Genomic DNA, 26,183 nt, shown 5'->3' with positions numbered 1-26,183 from the left:
CCAAAGTGGCTGCACCAACTTGCATTCCCACCAACAGTGTAAGAGGGTTCCCCTTTCTCCACATCCCCTCCAACACACGTTGTTTCCTGTCTTGCTAATTTTGGCCATTCTTACTGGTGTAAGGTGATATATCAGTGTGGTTTTAATTTGAATCTCCCTGATGGCTAGTGATGATGAACATTTTTTCACGTGTCTGATAGCCATTTGTATGTCTTCATTGTGATTGGTCTTTTAAGATATTTGAAATGTATTACTTGGACTTGTATTCTCTGCATATTAATAAGACTTTTTGCATTTTCTTGAACCTCATCTATCCATTATGTTTGATTTGGTAGTCATGCCAAAAGAATTTTCAAACTTAGAAACTAAAGTTCAGTTTAGCAATAGTAAATTATTTTAACTGAATTTAGTATATTGTGTCAAATGATACATACTTTATTTATTGTCATTTTTTTTTAAGATTTTATTTACTTATTTATTTGATAGAGAGATATCACAAGTAGGCAGAGAGGTGGGGGAGCAGGTTTTCCGCCGAGCAGAGAGCCCAATCCAGGGCTCAATCCCAGGACCCTGAAATCATGACCTGAGCTGAAGGCAGAGGCTTAACCCACTGAGCCACCCAGATGCCCCTGAGTAACTAATTTCTAAGACTTTTTTTTTTTTTTTAAAGATTTTATTTATTTATTTGACAGAGAGAGATCACAAGTAGATGGAGAGGCAGGCAGAGAGAGAGAGAGAGAGAGAGGAGGAAGCAGGCTTCCCACTGAGCAGAGAGCCCGATGCGGGACTCGATCCCAGGACCCTGAGATCATGACCTGAGTCGAAGGCAGCGGCTTAACCCACTGAGCCACCCAGGCGCCCTAATTTCTAAGACTTTTATATATTCTGTTAAGTTTATTATTGCTGCTTTAACAAAGTACTACAAATTTTGTCTGAAATAGGCCTCACAGGGTTAAAATAAAGGAATTGGGAAGTCTTTGTTCCTTTTTGGAGGCACTAGAAGAAAATATGTTTCCTTGCCTTTTTCTTTTCTTTTTTTTCTTTTTTTTTTTTTTTTTTAAGGCTTCTTCCTGAGAATGTCCATATTTCTTGGCTTTATACGCCCCCTCACATCTTAAAAGCTAACAGTGGCTGGTCATGTCTTTCTCACATTGTTTCTTTCTAACATTAACTCTTCTGCCTCCTTTTTCTACTTCTAAGGACCCTTTTTTAATTGAACACAGCCAGATAACCCAGGATAATGTCTATATCTCAAGGTTAGGTGATTAGCAACCTTAATTGTATGTTCAGCTTTCATCCCCTTGCCGTGTAACATAGCGTAGCATAGATTCTGGGGATTAAGACGTGGGTTATCCTTTAGGATAGTGGGTGTTATTCTATTAATCTTCATAACATGAGAAGTGGTACAGATGCATGAAACATTATGTCCTTTTTACCAATTACCAAGCTCAGGCATACAGAAAAAGATGAGAATTAACTCTAGGCATTCTGGCTGTATTCTCTGCTTTTATCCTTTACCTTGTAATTGATGTCTTGGGGCCCTAAGTATAAGAAGAGTGAATAAGGTCTGTCTTAGTCTCTTCATGCTGCTTTAACAAAATTCATGGACTCAGTGGCTCATTAATATTTTATGTCTCACAGTTATAAGACAGAGTGTTTCAAGACCAAATGCCAGAATATTTAGGGCCAGTAAGGACTCATTTTCTTGTTCATAAATGCACATTTTTCTGCTTTGTCCTCATGACATAGAAGAGTAGAGGGAACACTCTGAAGTTGTTTTTTTATAACCCTCATTCCATTCCTGAGATCTCCATTCTTATAACCTAATCACCTCCCAGATGCATAACCTCCAGATACACCATCCAACTGGGAGTTAGAATTTCAATGTATGAATTTTGGGAGGACATTTAGACTAGAGAAAGTAGTTTCTAATTATAAAGCAGGCTTTAAATTTTCTCAGCTTTGTGGTTAAGTATAATTGTCAGGTATGCAAAATCTCCTTGTTCCCCTCAGTGAATACAACCAAGGAATAACAGGTGACAGGATACCTTAGTGTGACCACAATTATTGCCATGTATCATGTCTGGGCTTTTGTTTGTTTTCTTCATTTTGCATAGCTCTGTCAGGAAGATAAGGTAGAAAAAGGCAAGGCATCTGTTGATATTTTTTCGTTTCCACACTGTCTACTAAGATTTGGTGAAAGGTTGAGATTGTTGTCATAACAATTTTTGTTGAGTAAGCCTAAATTTCATCCATTCCAAAAACTATGTTCACACTGACATTTGGGAACATATTTTTTTGGGTATTTACATGAAAACTGATGTTTCTGAAGTTTCATTCAAGTATATTATTACAGATTGATTATTATCATTATACCCCTAAATTTGCTATTGGCTGTATTTATCAAACACAAAATCATAACCCTTAGAGTAAAACCTTCTAAGGATGCTAAGGAAAATATAATTCTCAGGCACAGTTCATACTTTTCAGTGGTTTTTTTCCCTCTGTTTTTAAGTTCGGATATTTCAAGTGTATTTCATCATAATCATGCTCTAACATGTGCCTCTTCAGATGTTCTTCTCCATTTTTCTGTCTTCATTCCAATCTGTTTTCTTAACCATCTTAAGTAGGCTTTTAGTAAAATCTGCTTTGTGAAACCCCAGATGAAATCCTATGTTAATTATTTACTTTTTTTTTTTTTCTTCAGTCTAGGAGTCTTCTTTATACCCTGCATTTTTTATGTAGTATTTTTTTTTTTAAGATTTTATTTATTTACTTAACAGAGATCACAAGTAGGCAGAGAGAGAGGAAGGGAAGCAGGCTCCCTGCAGGGAGCAGGGAGCCCAATGTGGGGGTTGATCCCTCTGTTAAAGCAGAGACTTTAACCCACTGAGCCATCCAGGTGCCCCTTTATGTAGTCTTTTATCCAAAAAACAAAAAGTTTGTGCCCTGAAATAAGATCAGTTCACAAAAATCAAGATGCTTCTTTTGTAGTTTCTGAGGTTATTTTTTATCATGTCCCTAAATACAATACGTCATTAAAGCCATTTTCCATCTTCTCCCCTTTTTCCTATTCTTTCCAAAGTAGAACATTCCAAAAGTGATTACTGTAGTTTGTGACTTTATGCCTCAGTCCTCTGGTTTTTGTGGGTTTTTTTTGTTGTTGTTGTTGTTGTTGTTTTAGGTGTTTCTGTTCTGGTATTATACTTAAGGACCACAGTATGTCTATTTCATTTCTTACTAGTTTCTATTTTTCAAATTGAATTGATAATGTAAATTTATTAAAACCCAGCAAGAAGCAATAATCAGCTGATATTTTTAAACCATTCTATACATTGAAAAGTTCTCTTCAGATTGATATCTAGAGAGTGCCAACGCAATTTGTTAAGTTTTGAACGTTATTTTTTATCTTTCTTAAGATCTTTTCTTAAATATCTTTATTTTCTATTTATGCTCGCTGCCCCCTTTTAAAAGTTAGATATATATATATTTTTTTTTATTTTATTTGCTTGTCAGAGAGTGAGCAGCAGAGGGAGAGGGAGAAGCACCCTATGTAACAGGGAACCCCACTCAGGCTCAATCCCAGGACCCTGGGATTATGATCAGAGCTGAAAACAGATGCTTAACCAACTGAGCTATCCATGTGCCCCTACAATTAGATTCTTACTGATTATTATTTTTTTTTAACCTGTAAGTCCCTCTACCTATACATTGTTGTCCTTATTCTATGTTCCCATGGCTTTCTGAAAATTAGAAAGACTAAAAATTTAAGTGATGGAGAGAACATACCATGAAGTAACCACAATTTGGTTATTCATTATGTAGATGATATTAACAGCAGTGTCAGTTCTTAAGATTCTGCTCTCTGGGTAGGTAATTCTGTACTTGTGATTGCAGGAGAACTGCTCGTGCTTGTTTACTCCTAGCAAACCAGGCTGCATCTCTTCATACTATACTGCCTTTTTTTATGTAGGACTTTGAAACTAGCTATAAAGTCAGGTAGTAAAAACTATAATCCAATTGCCAAAATAACCAGTACTTTGGAAATCAAAGTTTATTTTTAAAGTAAAAAGTAGAATTCTTAAAGAATAATACTATTTTCCTAATAGTGCTGGTAAGGATTTGAGGAAACAAAATGTGATTCCCTAGCACTTAGAATCTCATCTTCATAAGAGAAAAGTGAGGGAGAGTAATAGGCAGAAAGTGAAGAGAGTATAGAGAAGATAACATTATAAGAAAATTTTGTCTTTCTGTGCTCCATTTTTCCCTCATTTGAAGAGATTGATAGTAAAGCCTCTTGGCATTGGACTTAATAGTGCAAGTATGTAAACTATCTAATCTCTGATACTGTTTATGAATGCACCTCTTACTGACATTTTCCTAATGACAGATTGCTGAGTTCATAAGCATTGTTGCATCTGCAAGTAAAAATTTACAGGGTTTTGGACATTATTTCAGTGGTGAAATCACATTGGAGAGGGGTAGGCCGAAGACATCAGTGAATGCTGCACATCTAGTGTATAGTGTATGGTGTTTCAAATTGGATTTTTACTTTTTGTCTCCTCTAGCACTTTCTTCAACACACATACATATATCACAAAGCTTTCCTTATTTTGAAATATAAATCTAGTAAGGCAAAGTTTTGTTCACAGTTATTTTAACTTGAAAAATTGCTAAAGGTAAACTGAAAGTGTTACTGTTTCATATGATACTTAAGAATATTTCATGCAGCTTTAGACTTGAAATTATTGTGCTCATTTTGTTTTTAAAGAAGTTAATAACTTAATATATTCTTAAAATCATCTTACTCCAGGCTTATTTGTGTGAGTTTTGATACAGAATTTTAACCTGATACAGAAATACAAATTAAGAGAAATTAAATATGATGGTCCTATCATACTGTAATACTTAATTACTCACTTAAGAATCATGTATTTATTAAGCATTTTCTCTGTACCAGGCAGTCTTATTGCATTTAATAAAATAGACAAAGCCTTTGCTCTCATGAGTCCTGCACTCTAATGGGAAAGAAAGAGTAGGAGCATTGTAAACACTGAAGGAGGTTAGTTTTAGATACTGATAATACTCAATTCTTTCAAATAATTACCTAAGTATTTATAATAATTGATCCAAATTCTAAGTCATTAGCAGTCAGTCTGTTAACTGCAGTTGGTTTGGACCTTATCCCAATGGGTTATACTGTTCACAAATGTAGTTATTAACATCACTTTTATTAAACTGATCATGGGTAGTTAGGATTTTTAGAATAATTTTAGAGCTAAAGTGTACCATATAGATCATCTAGTACAACTCTGCCTTCAAAGGGGAAGTTGAGGCACTTAAATTCATGGGAATGTTAGCAGATATTTCTGAGCAATGATAACAAATGATAGAAAAATTATCACTATTTATGAGAATTGACTATTGCTAACATTATAAGTATGAACGTAAGAAAAGTATAAAGTTGGGTTGTTTTTTTTTTTTTTAAGATTTTATTTATTCATTTGACAGCACAAGGTGGCAGAGTGGCATAAAGAGGGAGATGGAGAAGCAGGCTCTCTGCCAAGCAGGGAGCCTGATGTGGGGCTCAATCCCAGGATCCTGGGATCATGACCCAGGCTAAAGGCAGCCACTTAACCAGCTGAGCCACCCAGGTGCCCCAAGTACAAAGTTTTTTTTAAAAAGGTTGTTAATGGGGCACCTGGGTGGCTCAGTGGGTTAAATCCTCTTCTAAATCCTCTTCCTTCAGCTCAGGTCAGGATCCCAGGGTCCTGGGATCGAGCCCCGCATCGGGCTCGCTGCTCGGCGGGGAGCCTGCTTCCTCCTCTCTCTCTCTCTCTGCCTACTTGTGATCTCTCTCTGTGTGTGAAATAAATAAAATTTAAAAAATAAAATGAAAATGTTGTTAATAGGGGCACCTGGGTGGCTCAGTGGGTTGGGCCGCTGCCTTCGGCTCGGGTCATGATCTCAGGGTCCTGGGATCGAGTCCCGCGTCGGGCTCTCTGCTCGGCAGAGAGCCTGCTTCTCTCTCTCTCTCTCTCTCTGCCTGCTTCTCTGCCTACTTGTGGTCTCTCTCTGTCAAATAAATAAATAAAATCTTTAAAAAAAAAAAAAAAGGTTGTTAATATATGGGCACCAAGGTGGCTTAGTCAACTAAGCCTCTTACTGTTTCAGCTCATGTCATGATCTCATGGGTCATGTGATTAAACCCTGTGTTAGGTTCCATGCTCACCTCGGAGTCTGCTTAGAATTCCCTCCCTTTGCCTTCCCTCCCACCCCCAAATGCACATATACTCTCTTTCTTTTTAAAATAAAATTTTTAAGGGTATAAAAAGTTTGAACCAATAATACTCTTTTTATCCTTTAGTACTATAGTTTAAGCTGATTTTATGTTCTTTAATGTCTAAATCTACAGTTTTCTGCTTTGGAGAAGGTCCAGCATGGAATTCAGACTGATTTCAGAGATGAAGAACTTGACTCTATTATAAATTTACTCCCCCCACCCTTTTTTTTTTAAGATTTTATTTATTTATTTGACAGAGAGGGATCACAAGCCGGCAGGTGGCAGGCAGAGAGGGGAGGGGGAAGCAGGCTCCCCACTGAGTAGAGAGCCCAATGCAGGGCTTGATCCCAGGACCCTGAGATCATGACTGGAGCCAAAGGCAGAGGCTTAACCCACTGAGCCACCCAGGTGCCCCTATAAATTTACTTCTTTGGAAAGTTCTCTCAGTTTACCCAAATCAGAGCAAAAATTAAGATCATATTTTTGAACAAGAGATGAGTGTTTTGTAGATTAAGGTCATTGTATTTTTGTATTCAGATACTCTTTGTGCTTTAGTATTACCATTGTGTTAAGGCATGTTATATGTGAAAAAATTGACAAAAGAAAAATACCATATCAATAAACTGTAGAACCAAGATACTCAGTTATATACAGATGGTATATCTTATATGCTACAAATATTCAATATTCAAATGTTGTCATAAATAATTTTCTCCACAATAGGTACTGTCTTCTAAAAATTCTAAAGCAATGTCAGACACTGAGAGAAGCTCTTATTACCGCAGGGAAAGAAGTTATATGGCATGGGCGGACAAATGATGAACCGGCACATTATTGTAGCATTTGTGAGGTAACTGCTCTTGCTGACAGTTGTTTTATTGTAGAATCTCTAGTTTGGGGGTGTCTTTTAAATTACAGATTTACCTATACTTTTATATAATGCATTTTTTGATTAACAATTATATTAAATTTTCATCTGATGGTATAATATTTCATTTAACTTAATTCAGAAGTAATGTCTACAGAAGCATTCATGTAGTATTTCCTTACCAGTTGACAATTATCTTTGTTTTAAACTAGCAGTAATCTACAATAAGTATACAAATGCCAGCAAACTTATCTATTTCTTTGTAGATCCAGGCATATCAGTCATAATGCCATTTATTAATATAGTTGTTGGTTTTTTCCTGTGACCAAGGCTTCCATAAAGTACAGAAATAAAAGATTGGTACTTCCTGGAGAGGAGCTTACTTCTACTTGGAGACAGAATGTAAACAAGTTATAGATGCACATGAAAGTGATGAATATGAAGCTGGACATGTATGGACTGTTATAGAAACAGTGAAGAAAATAATTGCTCTTACTGGTTTAGAACTTACAGGCTGTTTTAAAATTTGACTCCTAAGGACTGTAAGAGGAGATGGGTTTAAGGAATTTGATCTTTAATGTCGTTGAAGCCATAGAAGTTTCAAGCAAGGCACTAAGTGAAGATGTGTGTTTTATTAGAATCCAGCTAGAAGGCAAAGGTGTCAGTTTGGAGAATATTGGAATGGTCTTGAGGGTTTAACAAGGGTTTAATTAAGCTAGTCTTTCATTTTAGGAATATAAAAAGAAAGGAGTTTAAAAGTGTTTAGGTCAGCAGGGTAGTTGATCACATGGAGAATGATGACAAGTTCAGGAATCCCAAATTTTTAAGTTTTGTAAACTATGTTATTTATGGATAGTAATAAAACACCTTAGAAACTGACATTTTAACAGTCCTGTTCTAATATGATTTTAGTTGGTAAGTTTTTGTCATAAAATCAAGCAGTGGTTAAAGGACCCACTTGGATAGGAAATTGAAAATCCAAACTAAATCTTGAAATTGTGTGATAGCGGGGTAAACTGACTATATCTCTTGGCTATTATAATATTGTGTAATCTCATCAAAATATGTTATAAGATCTACGAGATTCTTTCAGGTTAGGTGTCATACTTCAGTTAAATATATAATCTTCAGAGTATTTGAAAACAAAAGTGTTGCAGCTGTTATCCTGAATTCTGCTGGATCTTTACAAATCATTATGGTTTCTATATTAAAGAGGTTCTTACTATCTTCCGGTGTAATACTCATGAATATGCTGCCTGTACTTATTTTCTTTAATATACAGGACTTACAAGTGACCACTTCTTGTTACTCATCTGTCAGCTAAAAATAACTAGTTAATGGGGTTACTTGGTTGGCTTAGTTAACCACATAACTTTTGCTCTCAACTCAGGTCATGATCTCAGGGTCCTGAATTCAAGCCCCACATTGGGCTCGCTGCTCAGTGTGCGGCCTACTTTAGGGCAAAAAACCCCAATCTGTGTATATATATATATATATATATATTTTTTAGGATTTTATTTATTCATTTATTTGAGAGAGTGAGAGAGAGGGAGCATGAGAGAGGAGAGGTCAGAGGGAAAAGCAGACTCCCTACTGAGCAGGGAGCCCAACAGGGGACTCAGTCCTGGGACTCCAGGATCACTACCCAGGCTAAAGGCAGCTGCCCAACCAACTGAGCCATCCAGGCACTGAATATGTATATTTCAATTATTTTGTTTTTCCTTTTATTATTAGCTTTCATTAAATATTTATGATACATGCTCTCAAGGTCCAAATCTGAATAAAACATAGTCACCACTTTTATGGAGCCAATCTGTGAAAGGAGAGAAGTATCTAAACACAAACAGCTAATGAACTGTTAAACACTACATCAAAAACTAATGATGTACTGTATGCTATTTGAACATAATAATAAAAAAATTATAATTTTGAAAAAAAAATAAACCCAACACTATGGATGCTATCATAGAGAAGTAAAAAGAATCATTACTTTTACCTGATTACTTATACTTATATTTTGGATAAAATAAAAATAAGGTGACCTTTATCAAACTGAGTATTAAACTTTTGAAGTTTTTTTTTTTTTTTTTTAAGATTTATTTATTTATTTATTTATTTGACAGACAGAGATCACAAGGCAGAAAGGCAGGCAGAGAGAGAGGGAAGCAGGCTCCCCACCGAGCAGAGAACCCGATGTGGGACTCGATCCCAGGACCCTGAGATCATGACCCGAGCCGAAGGCAGCAGCCCAACCCACTGAGCCACCCAGGCGCCCTAAACTTTAGAAGTTTTAATCAGTATTTGATTCCCTTGGATCGGTCTCTAAATACATATTATGGCTCTCGTTTTTGCTGTACAAGTAAACCTGGTATATCAAACATACAACTATGAGGGTGTGTATTTTTTTTTTTTACATACTTCCATTTACAAAAATCACTGTCCATAATTTCATGTAAAGTAGAATTCCATAGTCACATTATAGTGCTGCAATCAATACAACTCTCCATTCAGTGCTTTTTTTTTCTCTTCTATTAAAATAGGTGGAGGTTTTTGATCTTCTTTTTGTCACTAATGAAAGCAATTCTCAAAAGACTTACATAGTACATTGCCAAGACTGTGCACGAAAAACAAGTGGAACTTTGGATAATTTTGTGGTGCTAGAACAATACAAAATGGAGGACCTGATACAAGTCTATGACCAGTTTACATTAGTAAGTGAATTCAGTATGTGAGTACATAATTAGCTGGGTTTTTGAAGCAACAGTGTTTGTTTTTGGTATCTGATAAATACAATTTATAATAAGATATTTAAATTTTCTCTTGGCTCAGTAGATATTGCATAACAATGAAATATTTCTGTGTTTTCCTTATACTTTAAAGCCCTTTATCCATGTGCAGTTGATACACATTACTATTTTTTCTTTTCAGTAAGAATGGCCTAAATAATAACCACAATACATTTGAAAATCTTTGTTTTCTTTTATAATACTGTGATAGTCTTTATGTTATTTTATTTCACTGATAAAAGATGGGTTACTTAATTCTATATGGATGCTCTATAAGGAAATCAGTATTTTTTTAATGTACTTGTGTTTTCAGAGGTCACTGCATTTGTTTAAAATCTGTTGCTTATCTTAAGTGCTAAACTCTTGGGAATATTTATGTTTCTTGCTTAATGGTATAATATATAAGGTGTGGAAAAACTAAATTCATATTATTTTAAATGCCATTTTTATGATTTCAAGGACATGTTGAGATACCATTTATATCTGGCTTTGAGTGGCAGTAGGATTGGAAACATTTAGTCATGAACTGTTGGCATTTTTCCGTGCTTTTTCTTCAAAACTTTGAAATCTAGATTCAGATATTTTTAATTAAATTGTTCTCAGAATTGCTTGAAAAAGAAAAAAATTATGACAAATATGTGAAATATGTATTCTACCAGAGAATTGTTCATAAGCCAATCACTCACTACCCAAATTTTAATTGACTTTTCAAATTATTTTCCACACTACTCTTTCAGCAGTCTAAAAAAATAGGTCTAAATGTTCCATTGTGGGTTTTTGTGTTTTTTTTTTTTTTTACTAAATTTTGAACTACAGAAAAATGGGGTAATGTTTCAAGAACCCAGTTGAATATTGAACTTTGTGGGTATTTGGTGTTGCTTTCTAACTCATGTCATCAATAGGCTGTATGTTGATAGTCCTGAGCCAAGAGCTGTATTAAGGATTAATATGCAAAAATAGTTAACATACCTTATTTTTAATTTTAGGCTCCTTCATTGTCAACATCCTCTTGATACTAGACCGTGAATATTAAATGACACCTTTTCTGCTCATCAGGAAAGGTCTTGCTCCACTGGTTTTATAGCTGTTCATAAGACTGCTGACTAAAAGCTATGTCTATGCAACCTTCCAAGAATAGAGTGTCAACCAACTGGATGTAGGAGAATACTGCCTCTCCTCCAGGACTCTCACAAAGTTGATCCGGCTGTAACTAATCATAATGGCATGTTTTATGATATCTGACAGTATGTGGCAATGTCAGACTACTGATTTGAAGATAACCTTTTTCTATATTTCTGTATTTCTGGACAGCTAAATTAGTTTTCCTCTATAGTTTTCCCTTTCAGAATTTTTGTGAGGAAAAATTAATGTTATAGCTGGCCAGTCACTTGTTAAGATGTTTAATGAATTTCAAATCTTTAATCAACTTTTTTTTATGTAAAAAATTAGATGAGAAAGCTTGGGGGGTTTTGTTTGTTTTGTTTTGTTTTTTTATCATTTTATATTTTTGTCTGTTGTTTGAGGCCACGGTGATTACACTTCTAATTTCCAAAATAAATGTTAAGAAAAACTCCTAGCCTAAGATCCAAGACACAAAGATAATGGATTGCACATAGTATAAGGAATAAACTTCAGATTTGTGATTTTTGTTTCTAATCCCGACACAGATTTACACTATTTATGAATACATATTTATTGCTTGAAAATATTTGTGATGGAATGTTGTTAATTTTACCTGAGATTTACCTGCCATTAAATATTAAGGAGTTCTGTAATTTTAAACAGTACTCCTTTTACATTTTCTATGTGTAAATAAATAAACTGTGTAGTATTGTACAGAAACTTTTATTAAAATTGTTTAATGTTTAAAGGGTTTTCCACAGTTTGAGTTTTAAAAAAGACTTCCTGTAAAGACCTAGCTTTTGTTCATTTTCAAATCTGATTCTATGTATTTTATATATACGTATATATTCACACGTGTATAACATAGAAATAAAAATATATAATTGTATAAAGATAAAACAGATTTTAAAATTTTCACATTTATGATCATTTTTGAGCTGCCTGCTGTAAAGTAGTGGCTTACAAAATATGCTTTTTTTAAAGTAAATGTCTTTTCAGCCTGTTTTATTTAGTTATTGTAGTGATAGCCAATATTTCAGGCAAAATGTATATTAGAAAACAAATAGTGAATTTGAGATGTTAAGGGAAACATCATAAAGTTTGATAAGTTTTATTTATCACTTTTTTACTACAGAAAAGAGATTCAGACTGATGATGGCTTCCGCTGCAGAGAACAAATACGTTAAATGACTTATTTTTAAAAATTAGATAACTTTGAAATTCCATACTTTCCATTTGTTGAATATAGCTGAGGAAGGAAAGAGGAGAGATACTCAAATTCTGTATCACTAGTCAATTTCAAGAAGTTCTATGAAGGCTTTTGTTTCATATGAACAAATAACTTAACCATATTAATCTCATTTTATAATAACACCTGGTTTCTACCTCTACTTTTTCTGAAGCATTTGGCATGTATTCTCATTTTATCACAGTGTTCTAAAACTTTCCTATGGACCTTTGGTGGAGTTCTATAAATGAAGTTGCACAAATATCTAAGAGAATTTTTAATCTTATCTAGTGAACTGCCTTGAGAGATTATATATGTCAAGTATCTCTTTTCAAATAATACTCAAGTATTCTGACTTCCTAGAAATAGTTTAAAGAAGAAACTTGTAGATACTTTATTAAATTAGGTAATAATTTTTCAAGAGTTAAAATCTTAACAGCAATCATCATGGTATAATTTCAAAGGAAAATAATTGCAATTCTGTTTTAATTAAGGAAAAAAAAGTACTTCATCCTACTCAGTTATTTTATAATTACTGTTATTTTTGTGGTTCTTTTGTAAAAGCTCTTATCCAGAAGTCATTGATAATAAAAGTCAAGACATACTTTTTCCCCTCCCCAACTTAAATTCCAAACCAACCCCCGGGAAACAAAAATTATAAAGTACTAATAGTATATATATGAGTTTTTCTTAACCACTTCTGTTTTGTATTACTTACAAAACATCTTATTGTCTCATCTCTTTTTGAAATGATTAATTGCCATGATTAATGTAAATTGAATTTATTGAATTGACTTGGACATAAATATGACTTAGTTCTGTTTCTTAATATATTTGGGTTATATGTTAAGAATTGTACTTTTAAGAAGGTTACAGTTATTAAATAGGATAGGAAGTGAAAAATCAAACATATCAGTATTACTTAGAAGTATATCTAGATAATGAAGTCCTCTGTTATATATTTTCATCAATTTAACATCCTTTGCAATTTGGATTTGGAGGACATTAAAGAAATAGATTCTTTCTTTTTGTTCTTTTACTCCTAGAGGTGTGAGACTCATTAAGATGTCTATCCAGGTGCCTTCAATTAAATTTGTATCATAGCACACACATTACATAAAATAGCAGCTACTAATCCAGAAAGAGTGCACTTGGTCATATTCTTTTCTGTTTGTTACAATTTAAATAGGAACTCTAATTCATGGCATATAATTTATGAAAATCATAAATTTTGTGCAATGGATATGCAATTCACTTTGCTATATTTACCCAAATCCTGGCTTCTGCGTTGTCTGAAGAAGTAAATTGAGAATTAGGACCTTCATGTTTGTCAGTCATACCGCTAAGTAGACTGGAAGTTAAAATCCTGCAAAAGAGAAGGACAGAGAATTCTTTGGAATAAAATTACATAACAAGGAAATGAGATAGAGCAAAGAAAACACCAAAGAGAAAAGAGGAGATAACATTTGTCACATCAGAGCTTTTGAAAAAACTATGTCTAAGTCATGAAAAGAGAATAAACCAAAAAGATGTTAGCATAGCAAGTGATACTAGTCTGAGCAGCTTTAATGAAGAAATGGGAATAAAGACTGATAGCCATGGTGAGGCTAAGATTATGAATTTTGAGATGGATCAGTTGTGTCCAGAAACATCCTAGATATGAGGTTTTCTTCTTTGGTAAATGCTAGACAGACTAACAACTTCATTTGATTTGATTTGATTTGATTTGATTTGATTTGATTTGATTTGGTGTTTTGTTTTTTTTTTTTAGTAATCTACACCCAACATGGTGCTTAAATTCATGACCCTGAGATCAAGAGTCACATGCTCTTTCAACTAAGCCAGACAGATAACCCCAGGTTACCATATTTAAGCAACATTTTTATAGCATTGACCTAGAGTGCTTTATACAGTACTGTTCTCTTTCAGTATTTGAAACAACCCAGATAATGTTTTGCTTTTAGTATGATTTAATTATACATACTATCATGCATTTATACAGAGCATCATTCAAAGGATTTTTTCAAATGTGCCTATTTTAACCTTCAGTGATCTTTGGGTAAGCACTTGTTTTATTTTACAGATAAGGTATTAAGGGCTGGAAAGATAAAGATTTAAATTCTGGCTATATTACTCTAAATGGAGTGTTTACTCCGTCCTACTATAGAAAATTCGGAATTGAAAGTGCTTAAAAAACCTTTTGTGTTTGAGGAATCTTTTCATTGTTCTCTCTTTAAATTTGAAAGCCTGTAAAGTAGGCATATGTATTTTGTTTCTTAATTACATTTTAATTTTCACATAATTGGGCATTCACTTGCAATGGTAAGAAAATAGTAACACAATTCTTGTATGTAGGTTAGTGTCTTTGCCGCAGAGGGAACATCCTGCAGAACTATAGTATAATATGCTATTTCAAGTTATGGATAATAATATAGTCAATATACAGAATATTGCTTTCAGGGCGCCTGGGTGGCTCAGGCACTCAGGTAAGCTCAGACCTCTACCTTCAGCTCGGGTCATGATCCCAGGGTCCTGGGATCGAGCCCCGCATCAGGCTCTCTGCTTAGTGGGGAGCCTGCTTCCCCCTCTCTCTGTCTGCCTGCCTCTCTGCCTGCTTGTGATCTCTCTCTCTCTCTGTGTCTGTCAAATAAAAATAAAAGAGTTTAAAAAAAAAAAAGTACTGCTTTCACCATTTGGATCTCTCATGTTGCCTTTAATATTCAAATCCACTACACTTACCTGCCTTTTCCTGCCTTTGACTCTGGCAACATTGTTATATTCTCTATTTTTCTAATTTAGCCATTTCAAGAATATTCTAAAGGAAACCATGAAGCATGTTACTTTTTGCTAAAGGCTTCTTTGTAGTGTAATCCCTGGAGATGTGTCCAGGTTGTTGGCATGTATCAGCTTTCTGATTTTGTTGCTGAGTACCATTCAAGGTATGAATGTACCACAGTTTAGCCATTCATCTAATGAAGAACATGTGTATATGCTGTTTGAGCTATGCTAAATAAAGGTATCATATTCATCTACAGGTGTTTGAATGGACACCTTTTATTTTTGCGGGGTAAATGCCTAAGAGGACAATTGCTGGATATATGGTAGTTGTACATTTAGTTTAAAATATATATATATTTTCCCCCAGAGTGACTGTACCATTTTTCATTCCTTTAAAATTTGAGGAATTGCTCCAGTTTTGTTTTGATTTTTGTTTTGTTTTTCTTTTTTCCCCACGTAGTGGTTTCTCAGTCTTTCATAATCCTATTTTTGATGTACAACCTGTAGTGATAAACTGTCTTAATTCTAATTGGTGTTTTGTGGTTTTGTTCATATTCGGTATTGCTAGAGGTTTATCAACAATATTGCCCATGTGGTTTTGAGAACCAGAATTTTGTTCTGTTGATTTCTTCAGTTTTTCCATTTTGTTGATCTCTTTTATTACCATTCTCTTGTGCCATACTTCGGATTTATTTTAGTGGGTGGTTTTGTTTGTAAATATAGGAATTTAGTTTTAGAAGTCTTCTCTTAAATATTTGCAAATGTCTTATCAGATAAAGGGCTAGTACCCAAAAATCTATGAGGAATTTATCAAACTCAATACCCAAAGAATCCAGTCAAGAAATGGGCAGAGGACATGAAGAGACATTTCTCCAAAGATTTGCAAATGGCTAACAGACATGAAAAAAATGCTCAACATCTCTTGGCATTAGGGAAATTCAGATCAAAATCACAATAATATACCACCTCACATCAGTCAGAATTGCTAAAATTAACAGGTCAGGAAATAACGTGTTGGTAAGGAGGCAGAGAAAGGAGCCCTCTCACACTGTTGGTGGGAATGCAAACTGAATGCAAACAGTATGGCGGTTCCTCAAAAGATTGAAAATAGAGCTACCCTGTGACCCAGCAATTGCACTATTAAGTATTTACCTGAAAGATAATAATGTAGTGATCCAAAAGGGCATCTACCCCAGTGTTTATAGCAACAATGTCCCCTTAAGCCAAACTATGGAAAGAGCCCAGATGTCCATTGACAGATGAGTAGATTAAGATGTGGTAACACACAGATATATAAACACACATTGGAATATTACTTAGCCATTAAAAAAAAAATAGTGCCATTTGCAACAATGTGAATGGAGCTAGAGGTAAGTGAAATAAGCCAGAGAAAGATAATTTTTATCTCCTTGTGAAATTTAAGAAACCAAACAGGATCTTGGGGAAGACAGGGAAATATAAAACAAGACAAAATCAGAGGAAGACGAAAAACTGTAAGAGACCCTTAATCATAGGGAAAAAACTGAGTTGCTGGAGAGGAAGTAGGTGCGTGAGAGGGTGGAATAACTGAGTGATGGGTAGTAGGGGCACATGATGTAATGAGCAGTGGGTAGTACATAAAACTGATTAATCACCGACCAGTTTAAATAAAGCAGCTAGGGATCTCATTGAGCAATGGGGGAAAAAAGAATTACTATACATATTTAGTATAATAAATTTTTCTTAAGTGTTTTAGCTTTGTTTTATCTCACATTTGGTAGGTTGCATTTTTTTGTTTTTGTAAAATTCCCTGTGGCCTTTTCCTCTTAAAAAATATTTAGAATTTGGGCACCTGGGTGTCTCAGTTAAGCGTCTGCCTTCAACTCAGGTCATGATCTCAAGAGTCCTGGGATGGAGTCCCCCATCACGCTCCCTGCTCAGAGGGGAGTCTGCTTCTCCCTCTGCCCCTGACCCCACTTGTGCTGTCTAGCTCTCTCTCAAATAAAATATAGAGACCATGTATTGCATGGAGCACTGGGTGTGGTGCATAAATAATGAATTCTGGAACACTAAAAAAATTTTAAAAAATTAAAAAAAAATTTTAAAAAAGCTCATTGCCCATCTAAATAAATAAATGACAACCATATGATCTAGCAATCGCACTACTAGATATCTACCCAAACAACAAAAATACCAATCCTTTCTTGGCACGTTCGGGTTGCGCAGTTTGTAAAGCATCTGCCTTCCATTCGCGTCATGATCCCAGGGTTCTGGGCTTCCTGCTCAGTGGGGAGCCTGCTTCTCCCTCTCCCTCTGCTGCTTCCCCTGCTTGTGAACTTTCTCAAGAAGAAAAAATTTTAATATTGAATATTGCATTTATTTCCAAGTATTTAAATATTTTCCTGGTTATTGTCTTCTTATTTTAATGATTTCTAATTTGGTTCCATTTTGGTCAGTGTATTGTGTTTCAATTTCTTTTAAGTTGATTTTTACGTTATGTCTCAAGATGCAGTCTTTGCTGAATGTTTTGGGATGGTGAAAAAACTGTATATTCTGCTTTCAGTAGAAGTGTCCTGTTTATTTTAATTAGTTCATTTGGTTGGTTGATTGATTATAAATTGGGCCCAGATTTTTTGTATCCGTGCTGATTTTCTATATAGTAGTTTAACAGTTGTGTCAAACTTTCTAAAATACCCGACTTCAGGGTGCCTGAGTATTCAGGGTACCTGGCTCAGTCACTTAAGTGTCTGCCATCTACCTTTGGCTCATGTCATGATCCAGGGTCCTCGCATGGAGCCCTGCATCGGGCCCCCTGCTGAGTGGGGAGACTGCTTGTGCACATGCACTCTCTCTCTCTCTGACATAAACATGAATCTAAATAAGTAAAATACCCAACTTCAGATTTGGGATATGTGTATTTCTCTTTTCAGTTGTATTCCTTTTTGTTTATTTTTAGTCTCTTACTTGCTCTGTTAAACATTTAGGATCATGTTTTCTTGGTGGTTTGATCTTTATCATTATGTGTCATCTCTCTCTGTTTTTAACAATTTTCTTTGCTCTGAAGTATCCTTTATTAGATACTAATACAGCAGCTCCCTCTTAAAAATTTTTGTTTTATATTGTTAGGTTTTGTTTATTTTACTTTCAACTTAAACTTGTGATGAATTTATTTAAGCAGCATGTAGTTAGTTGTCTTTTAAGCCACTTTGCCAGTCTTTGAATTTTGAGTAATGTATGTATGTATAGACTTCACATTTTAGATAGTTTTGGTATTTTAGGGCTCCATACTGCTGTTTTCAGTTTTTCTTCCATTACTTCTCATATTAATGTTTTCTTTCCCTCTGACTTAACTTGAAAATATTTTGAAATTCTGCAGTAATCTACGTACAGTGTTTTGAGTATGTTCTTTTGACTAGCTTTCTTAGAAATTGCTTTACGTGTTAAAACATATATTTGAAACTTGCCCGTCTACCCGTTTTCCCCTTGAAGTGTGGAAACTTTACTTCCCTTTATCCCTTACTTTTTCTTTAAAGATTTTATTTATTTATGACAGAGTGAGAGAGGGAACACAATCAGGGGTTGTGGAAAGGACTGAGCAAGGAGCCCAATGTGGGGCTCGATTCTAGGACTCTGGAATCATGACCTGAGCTGAAGGCAGACACTTAACAACTGAGCCACCCTGGTGCCCCTGCCCTTTCCACTTTTTTTTTTTTAGATTTTATTTATTTGACAGAGATAGAGATCACAAGTAGGCAGAGAGGCAGGCTGAGAGGGAGGGGGAAGCACGCTCTGTGCAGAGCAGAGAGCCCAATGTGGGGCTCAATCCCAGGACCCTGAGATCATGACCGGAGCCAAAGGAAGAGCTCAACCCACTGAACCACCCAGGTACTACCCCCCCACTGTTTAAATAGTATCTTAATTATTTTCTTTATATTCACCAAGCATCACATCAGATGGTGTTCTAATCAAGAAATTCTTGAGAAGTTATTCATCACTCTAATTTTTCCTTGTTTTTGTTGACCCTCTTCTGAACCTTTGGCCCATCCATTTCATTTCCTTTTTGTTTAGAGAATTTGATTTGGCCTTTATTTATTATTATTTTCTTTTACCTTTTATTTATTTGTCAGCAAGAGAGAAGTAGAGAGAGAGCACAAGCAGGGGAAGCAGCAGAGGAGAGAAGCAGGCTTCCTGCTGAGCAGAGAACCCAACTCAGGACTTGATCCCAGGACCCGGGCCCTGGGATCACAATGCTTAACTGACTGAGCCACTCAGGTGGCTCTGGCCTTTCTTTAAATAATGTTTTAGCAACTTGTATTTTGAGTTTTCCTTCATCTGAGACTTTTTATTTCTCCTTAATTTCTGAAGGAAAACTATTAGTTATGCAGTTCTGGATTGACACTGGTTTTTTGTGTTGTGTTGTGTTGTGTTGTGTTGTGTTTTTTCAGTACTTGAGAAATCATGTGTCATTACCTTCTTCCTGTAACTTCAAATCAGAAATCAACTGTCCTTCAAATTCTTTGAGCTCTTATGCTTTTGTCTTTGTCTCTGACTTGCTTTCCACACTTTTTCTTGGTCATTAATTTTCAGAAGTTCAATTATATGTTTAATGTGAATTATTTTGAAATTCATCCATTTGATATTCAGTTGGCTTCATTTGGTTTGATACTGATCTTTGACAAATAGCAGATGTGTGAACCATTATTTTTTATAGTTTTTTTAGTCTCTTTGCTGTGTTCATTTTTTCAACCTGTTTTCATTTGTTCAGCTAGGTTATTCTGACAGTCTGCTCTTGTTTTGTTTTGTATTTTGATTAATGGATTTTTCAGTTCTGTGCTTTACATTTGCATGTCTTGTTATTTCTATTTCCTGAGATTTTCTATTGGTGGTTCTAAGAGATTTGTAATTTCGTGTTGAAGTATTTGTATGATTGTTTATTTAAACTTAATCTCAGATACTTTTAGCATCTGATTCAAACTTTTATCAATATTTCCATCATTTTATGATATTCTAGGAATTTGTGTGACAATTTTCTATTGTAATCTAGCTGTTTGTTATTTTATTATCAGGCTCTGAATCCTATTTAATCATTTTTCAGACCTCCTGCTGAGATGTTGCCTGAGGGCCAGTTGGGTGTGTGTGTTTAGCTTCCTCCTGTGTCCCTCTGGCACTACCCCCACAGAAGATAGGCTTTGACAGTGACTTTTTGAGACCAATAGGACAAAATTTAGTTCTTTTTTGGCAAAAATTAACCCTGATTTTGGAATTGGATTACCAAATGATACAGGTTGATGAACAGGAATGTTTCATCTTGCACTAGCTTTATGTTACTAGATTTTTTTTTTTTTTTTTTCATTTCTAGAATGGAAATGAATATGGTTCGGTTGCATTGAGATCTGTAATTGTTAAAATATGTTTTTTAAAGATTTTATTTATTTCTTTGTCAGAGAGAGGACAAGCAGGGGGAAGAGCAGAGAGAGGTACAGGATCATTGCTGACCAGGGAACCTGATGCAGGACTCAGTCCAAGGACCCTGGGATCATGACACGAGCCAAAGGCAGATGCTTAGCTGACTGGGCCATCCAGGCACCCCCTTCATTATTAAAATATCCAGGGATGAATAAGCAATAGGAAGAGGCAGTGAAGATGGGAGAAATACTTCCTATTTTTCAATAGATTTCTGGGGCACCTAGCTGGCTCATTTGGCAGACCATGTGACTTTATCTTGGGAGTTCAAACCCTATCTTGGCGGTACAGCCTACAATAACAAATGATAAAAACTAAAAACTACTTTCTTTCAAATCTTGAAAAGGTGGGTGAATGCCTGGCTGGGTCAGTTGGTTAAGGTCTGAATCTTGATTTCAGCCCAGGTCCTGATCTTGTCGTCCTGGGATTGAGCCCTTTATCAGGCTCAATCCTGATCAAGCCTTGTATCAAGCTCAGTGCAGTCCAATGCTTAAGACTCCCTTTCCCTCTATCCGTCACCTGCTCCACATGGGCTCACTCTCTCTCTCTCATAAATAAATCTTCAAAACAGTAAATAAAGAAAGAAGTACCTGGATGGCGCGGTTGTTAAGCATCTGGTCTTCGGCTCAGGTCATGATCTCCGGGCCCAGGAATCGAGACCTGCATCAGGCACCCCAGTGGGAAGCCTGCTTCTTCCTTACTTCCCATCCCTTGCTTGCACACTTTTTCTCTCTCTGAAATAAATAAAATCTTTGGGAAAAAAAGATCTAAGAGGAATCTCTTAAAATCAAATAATGATACCTCACTGAATTGAAAAAAATCTAAAAACAGAATATTCTGTTCAATAGAGATATTGTTCTGGGTTTGGTAAACTTTGGCCTACCTACCATTTATCTAGTTAAATGTGGAATCTATTTTAACACATGTAATCTTGGTACTAAGCCAATCTGAAAAACAGAACCTGTTTTCTCATGGTTTTTAAGCATCTCCTCTCTCCTCATTCTCTCATCTCCTTTTTTACACACAACATACTTTATTTTCTTTCTACCTTCCCTTTTTTTTGCTTAGCATTTTTTATTTTCTGGTACCACAAGATGTTGCTGTTTGATCTATTTTTCTTGCCCAACCTCTCTCCCCCATGCTAATCAGCCATTTCTCTTTATTACGTTTTATTATGTTTTCAGTTTTAGTATACCTACTATATACATTGGGGGTTTTTTTGTTGTTTTTTTGTTTTGTTTTGTTTTGTTTAAGATTTTGTTTCTTTATTTGACAGAGATCACAAGTAGTCAGAGAGGCAGGCAGAGAGAGAGACAGAGAGAGAGGGAAGCAGGCTCCCCACTGAGCAGAGAGCCTGATGCGGGGCTCCATCCCAGTACCCTGGGATCATAACCTGAGCTGAAGGCAGAGGCTTTAACCCACTGAGCCACCCAGGTGCCCCTATATACATTGTTAATTGTAAAATTGTTAGAGGCAAAATACAACACTTACTTGTCTATTTATAGTTATGTTTGTCTTGAACTTCAAGTGTCCAAAATGTTTTCCAATTTACTGAAATAATCTTTTTCCCCATTCTCTCTAATTATGTTATTTATATTATGTTTGTTATTGTTTATATTCTGTTTTGGGTTCCAAAAATTATGGTGTATCTGAACTTTGTTTTTGGGAATGCATGTATGTGAAACATGTATACTTCTAAGAATCATTACTAGACAAGTGACATAATTCTCTTGTCATCCCTACTACTCAATTTTTGTCTTTCTCCTTTCTCAGCTAATCCCTGAAGTTAACTTACCCCATTAGATTTTGGTTTATTCTTCCTATATTTCCACAGATGAACAGATGCATCTGTATTTTCTTTTATGCCCTTATTACATGTAACATATAACCTGCCTTCTTCATTTAGCAATATCTACGGAAAGCACCCCAACTTACTTATAATAACTAAGTTGGGGTGGCTTAACTTTTTTTTTTTTTTAACTGCACAGTACATTCTGTGCAAGTGCCATATTTATTTAAGAACTCTATTGTAGGGGCACCTGGTGGCTCAGTCAGTTAAGTGTCTGCTTTCAGCTCAGCTCATAATCCCAGAGTCCTGGGATCACGTCCTGATGGGGTCCCTACTCAGCTGGGAGCCTACCTCTTGCTCTACCTCTGCCTGCCACATACCCCGCTTGTGTGCTCTCGCTCTCTCTCTCTCTCTCTCTCTCTCTCTGTGTCAAATAAATAAAAAAATCTTTAAAAAAAAAAAAAGTATTGTACATGAACATTTTAGGACTTTACAGATTTTACATTTTACAGATATACAAATAATAGTGTGTTGTGTATAAACTTGCTATCATGTATTTTCTTAATTGTTGGAGGTTTTTGTTCTGCATAAAATTTTAACAGTGGACATATATTATTGCCAACTTTTTCTCCAGAAATGTTTCGCCAATTTCTATATCCACATCAGAGCAAGACAGTTCCCATTTCCCTATAGGCTATCATACTTTTTAAATTTATAAATGTGATGGGTGAGAAATGGCATCTCAGTATTATTTTAATTTGATTGTTATAATTTACGTTTTGAACATGTCTGAGGGTTAGTTTTTTAATATTTTGTGAAATTTCTTTAATGGAACTTTTCCTTTTGTCTGCTAGCTTTTGTCCCTGGCCATATATTTTAATTCTTTACAAATCAAAGTTACTAGTTTTTCTGTACTTTACATTAAAATACTATTTCCTAATTTGTGTATGTGTGTGTTTTAAAGATTTTATTTATTTATTTGACAGACAGATCACAAGTAGGCAAAGAGGCAGGCAGAGAGAGCGGGGGATGCAGGTTCCCCTTGGAGCAGAGAGCTGGATGCAGCGCCCGATCCCAGGACCCCGGGATCATGACCCGGGCCGAAGGCAGAGGCTTTAACCCACTGAGCCACCCAGGTGCCCCCTTAATTTGTGTTTTTGGTTTTTTTTTTTGTTTTTTTTTTAAAGATTTTATTTATTTATTTGACAGAGAGAGATCACAAGTAGACAGAGAGGCAGGCAGAGAGAGAGAGAGAGGGAAGCAGGCTCCCTGCCGAGCAGAGAGCCCGATGCGGGACTCGATCCCAGGACCCTGAGATCACGACCTGAGCTGAAGGCAGCGGCTTAACCCACTGAGCCACCCAGGCGCCCTTAATTTGTGTTTTTAAAACCTATCATCTTTTTAGGTATTACAAGTTATCTGACACAGGTTATTCAATCTGTTTAAATCTGTCTTTTACAAACAGTTTTAAAGTTACCTTTCTACAGGGTCTGCAGTTTTGTTTTCTTTCTTTCTTTTTTTTTTATTTGACAGAGATCACGAGTAGGCAGGGAGGCAGGCAGAGAGAGGGGGAAGCAGGCTCCCCGCTGAGCAGAGAGCCCGCTGTGGGGCTCGATCCCAGGACACTGAGATCACGACCTGAGCTGAAGGCAGAGGCTTAACCCACTGAGCCACTCAGGCACCCCATGTTTTCTTTTTAAGATTAGTTATGTCTGTGGGGCACCTGGGTGTTCCTCCCTTCTCTCCCTGCCTCTCTGCCTACTTGTGATCTCTGTCAAATAAATAAGTAAAATATTTTTTTAAAAGATTATTTATGTCTGTGTGAGAGAGAGAAAGAAATGAGTACAAACAGGGAGAAGTTGCAGAGGGAGAGGGAGAAGTAGGGAGCCCGACACAGGTGTCCCCAGGTTCTGTAGTTTTCTTACTAAATTTATACTCCGTTCCTTTTTTCTCCCTGCCATTTAAATGAGGATATTATCTTCCATCTTGCTCTGTTTACATGCTGGCTATGACTTTCATATGTTAATTTTATATTCTACTATTGAATTATTGTTGCATTAATTTAGATTTGATTCTATGGAGTATTCCAGACAATCTGAAGTGATCCACAAATAGTAGTGATTGAACTTTCCCCTCACTGTTAAACTTTTGATTCTAATGTCTAATTTCACTGTGTAGTATCCCTAGAACAGTATTTGATAGTAATACAATAGCCAACATTATTCCTGATGTACTGGAAACACTTCTATAATTTCCCTATAGGGACAAGATACTAACATTTCATATTTAGTCATTTTTATGACTGTGTTAAGTAGCTATAGTGACTTCCAAATTGGTGAACACATATTCAGATAGGGTGGCATGTTCCTGAGTTATATTCTAACTTAAAGAGTGGTGGAAGCACAACATCCAGAGATGTCCTATCTATGAGGCAGGAAAAGTTAAGGAAAATGTAACTGATGTGCATAATTTAATACTCCAGCAAATAATATTACCAACCTGGAAATGGTTTATTGAGTAAAGTCAAAATAGCAGCCCAACTTCCAAAGTCATCTTTGATGGTTTAACCAAATAAAACACAAGTAAAAATAGAAGAACTGCGTTCAACTACCAAGGGAAATTTTGAAGTGGAAAATTGCTATTGTGTGCAGGTGAGAAAATCCTCACTGACCCCACTTCACACTTGACCCACTGTTGATTGTACTTTCCGTACAGGGAAAAGCTTTCTGGCCTATAGAACAAAGGTTATCCTTAGATGCACCATCATTGTAGAATTTAGACCCACTATGACCTCACCCTGAGCTACCTGTCAATGTGGCTGCAACATCTGTAGGTCAAAAGTGACCACAGGCTGCATCTAAATAACATCATGCTCAAAATGGAACACATGTTGTGACTCCCCAATATGGCTTTGAGCATGAGGCTCCATCCTGGCTCAGTGATTTCCAGGCTTCCAATGTATGCAGTTTTTCCCATAGCATCCAGGGCCTTACCCCTGGATCACAGCCTGTGCTTTGGTGTGGCCACCTATCTTCTTTCATGGGATGGTCCAAACTGAATCATTTCACCAGCTTGTGCAGCCTCTCCAGACACTACTGTTGTTGATTTTCTGCTACTTAGCACAATTCAGTACTCAGCCACATCTGTGCCTATTTTGAATCTGCCACTTACGCGGCTTCTGTGGAAAATAAAAGAATTCCTCAACAGGAAGAAAAAAAGCTCTTGATTCTTATTTTACTTAGTATTTCAGTCATGAATGGGAGTTGAATTTTATCAACAATTATCACCCCAGCATTTTTACAGATGATTATAACTTTCCTAACATGGATTGATTAATATAGAATATGATATTAATGAATTTTCTAATATTGAAACAGCTTCACTTTTGTAGACTGAACTTGATTTGATCTTGCCTTTTTTTGTTGTTTATTTATTTGAGAGCGATAACAAGTAGGCAGAGAGACAGAGGCAGAGATAGGGGGAAGCAGGCTCCCCGCTGAGCAGAGAGCCCAATGCGGGGCTCAATCCTAGGATCCTGAGATCATATCCTGAGCTGAAGGCAGAGGCTTTAATCCACTGAGCCACCCAGGTGTCCTGTCTTTTTTTGGGGGATGGGGGCAGTTAGTAATCTCTGCACCTAATGTATGGCTTGAATTTATAACCCCAAGATCAAGAGTTCCATGCTTTTCCAATTTGGTAATGTGGTGTTGCATTAGGTTTGTTAATGTAAATTCTTATTTGAAATTATCTTCACAAGAAGGTGCAGAATTAGTATATAAACTTTCATCAATCAGTTTAATGCAATAGGGACAAAAAACTATGGTAAAATTTAAAACAAGCAGATTTTCAAATATAGAGTATTTGTTAAGTACAACACTACAAACCTT

The 26,183-nt window shown here is 35.8% G+C and overlaps 2 protein-coding genes across 2 annotated transcripts in view; one reads left to right on the top strand and one right to left on the bottom strand.

Annotated features, from left to right (window-relative positions):
* Positions 1–7,006: 7,006 nt before the first annotated feature.
* On the top strand, positions 7,007–11,407 carry LOC111139462 (histone demethylase UTY-like; the record flags this gene model as incomplete). The annotated part of the gene is made up of 3 exons (XM_022491723.1): positions 7,007–7,133; positions 9,692–9,862; positions 10,924–11,407. Coding segments are annotated over 3 exons (325 nt in total), but the record flags the coding sequence as incomplete, so codon positions are not given.
* Positions 11,016–26,183, bottom strand: part of LOC111139461 — a 39,123-nt gene continuing 23,955 nt past the window's right edge. The window contains 1 exon segment of the mRNA XM_022491722.1: positions 11,016–11,147. Coding sequence (XP_022347430.1) covers positions 11,016–11,147 — 132 coding nt within the window.

Source organism: Enhydra lutris, unplaced genomic scaffold, assembly GCF_002288905.1.
Source record: "Enhydra lutris kenyoni isolate GAN:26980312 unplaced genomic scaffold, ASM228890v2 scaffoldscaffold108, whole genome shotgun sequence".
Lineage (NCBI taxonomy): Eukaryota > Metazoa > Chordata > Mammalia > Carnivora > Mustelidae > Enhydra > Enhydra lutris.
The sequence above is the reverse complement of the archived record's forward strand: the minus strand, read 5'-3'. Positions and strand labels throughout refer to the sequence as shown.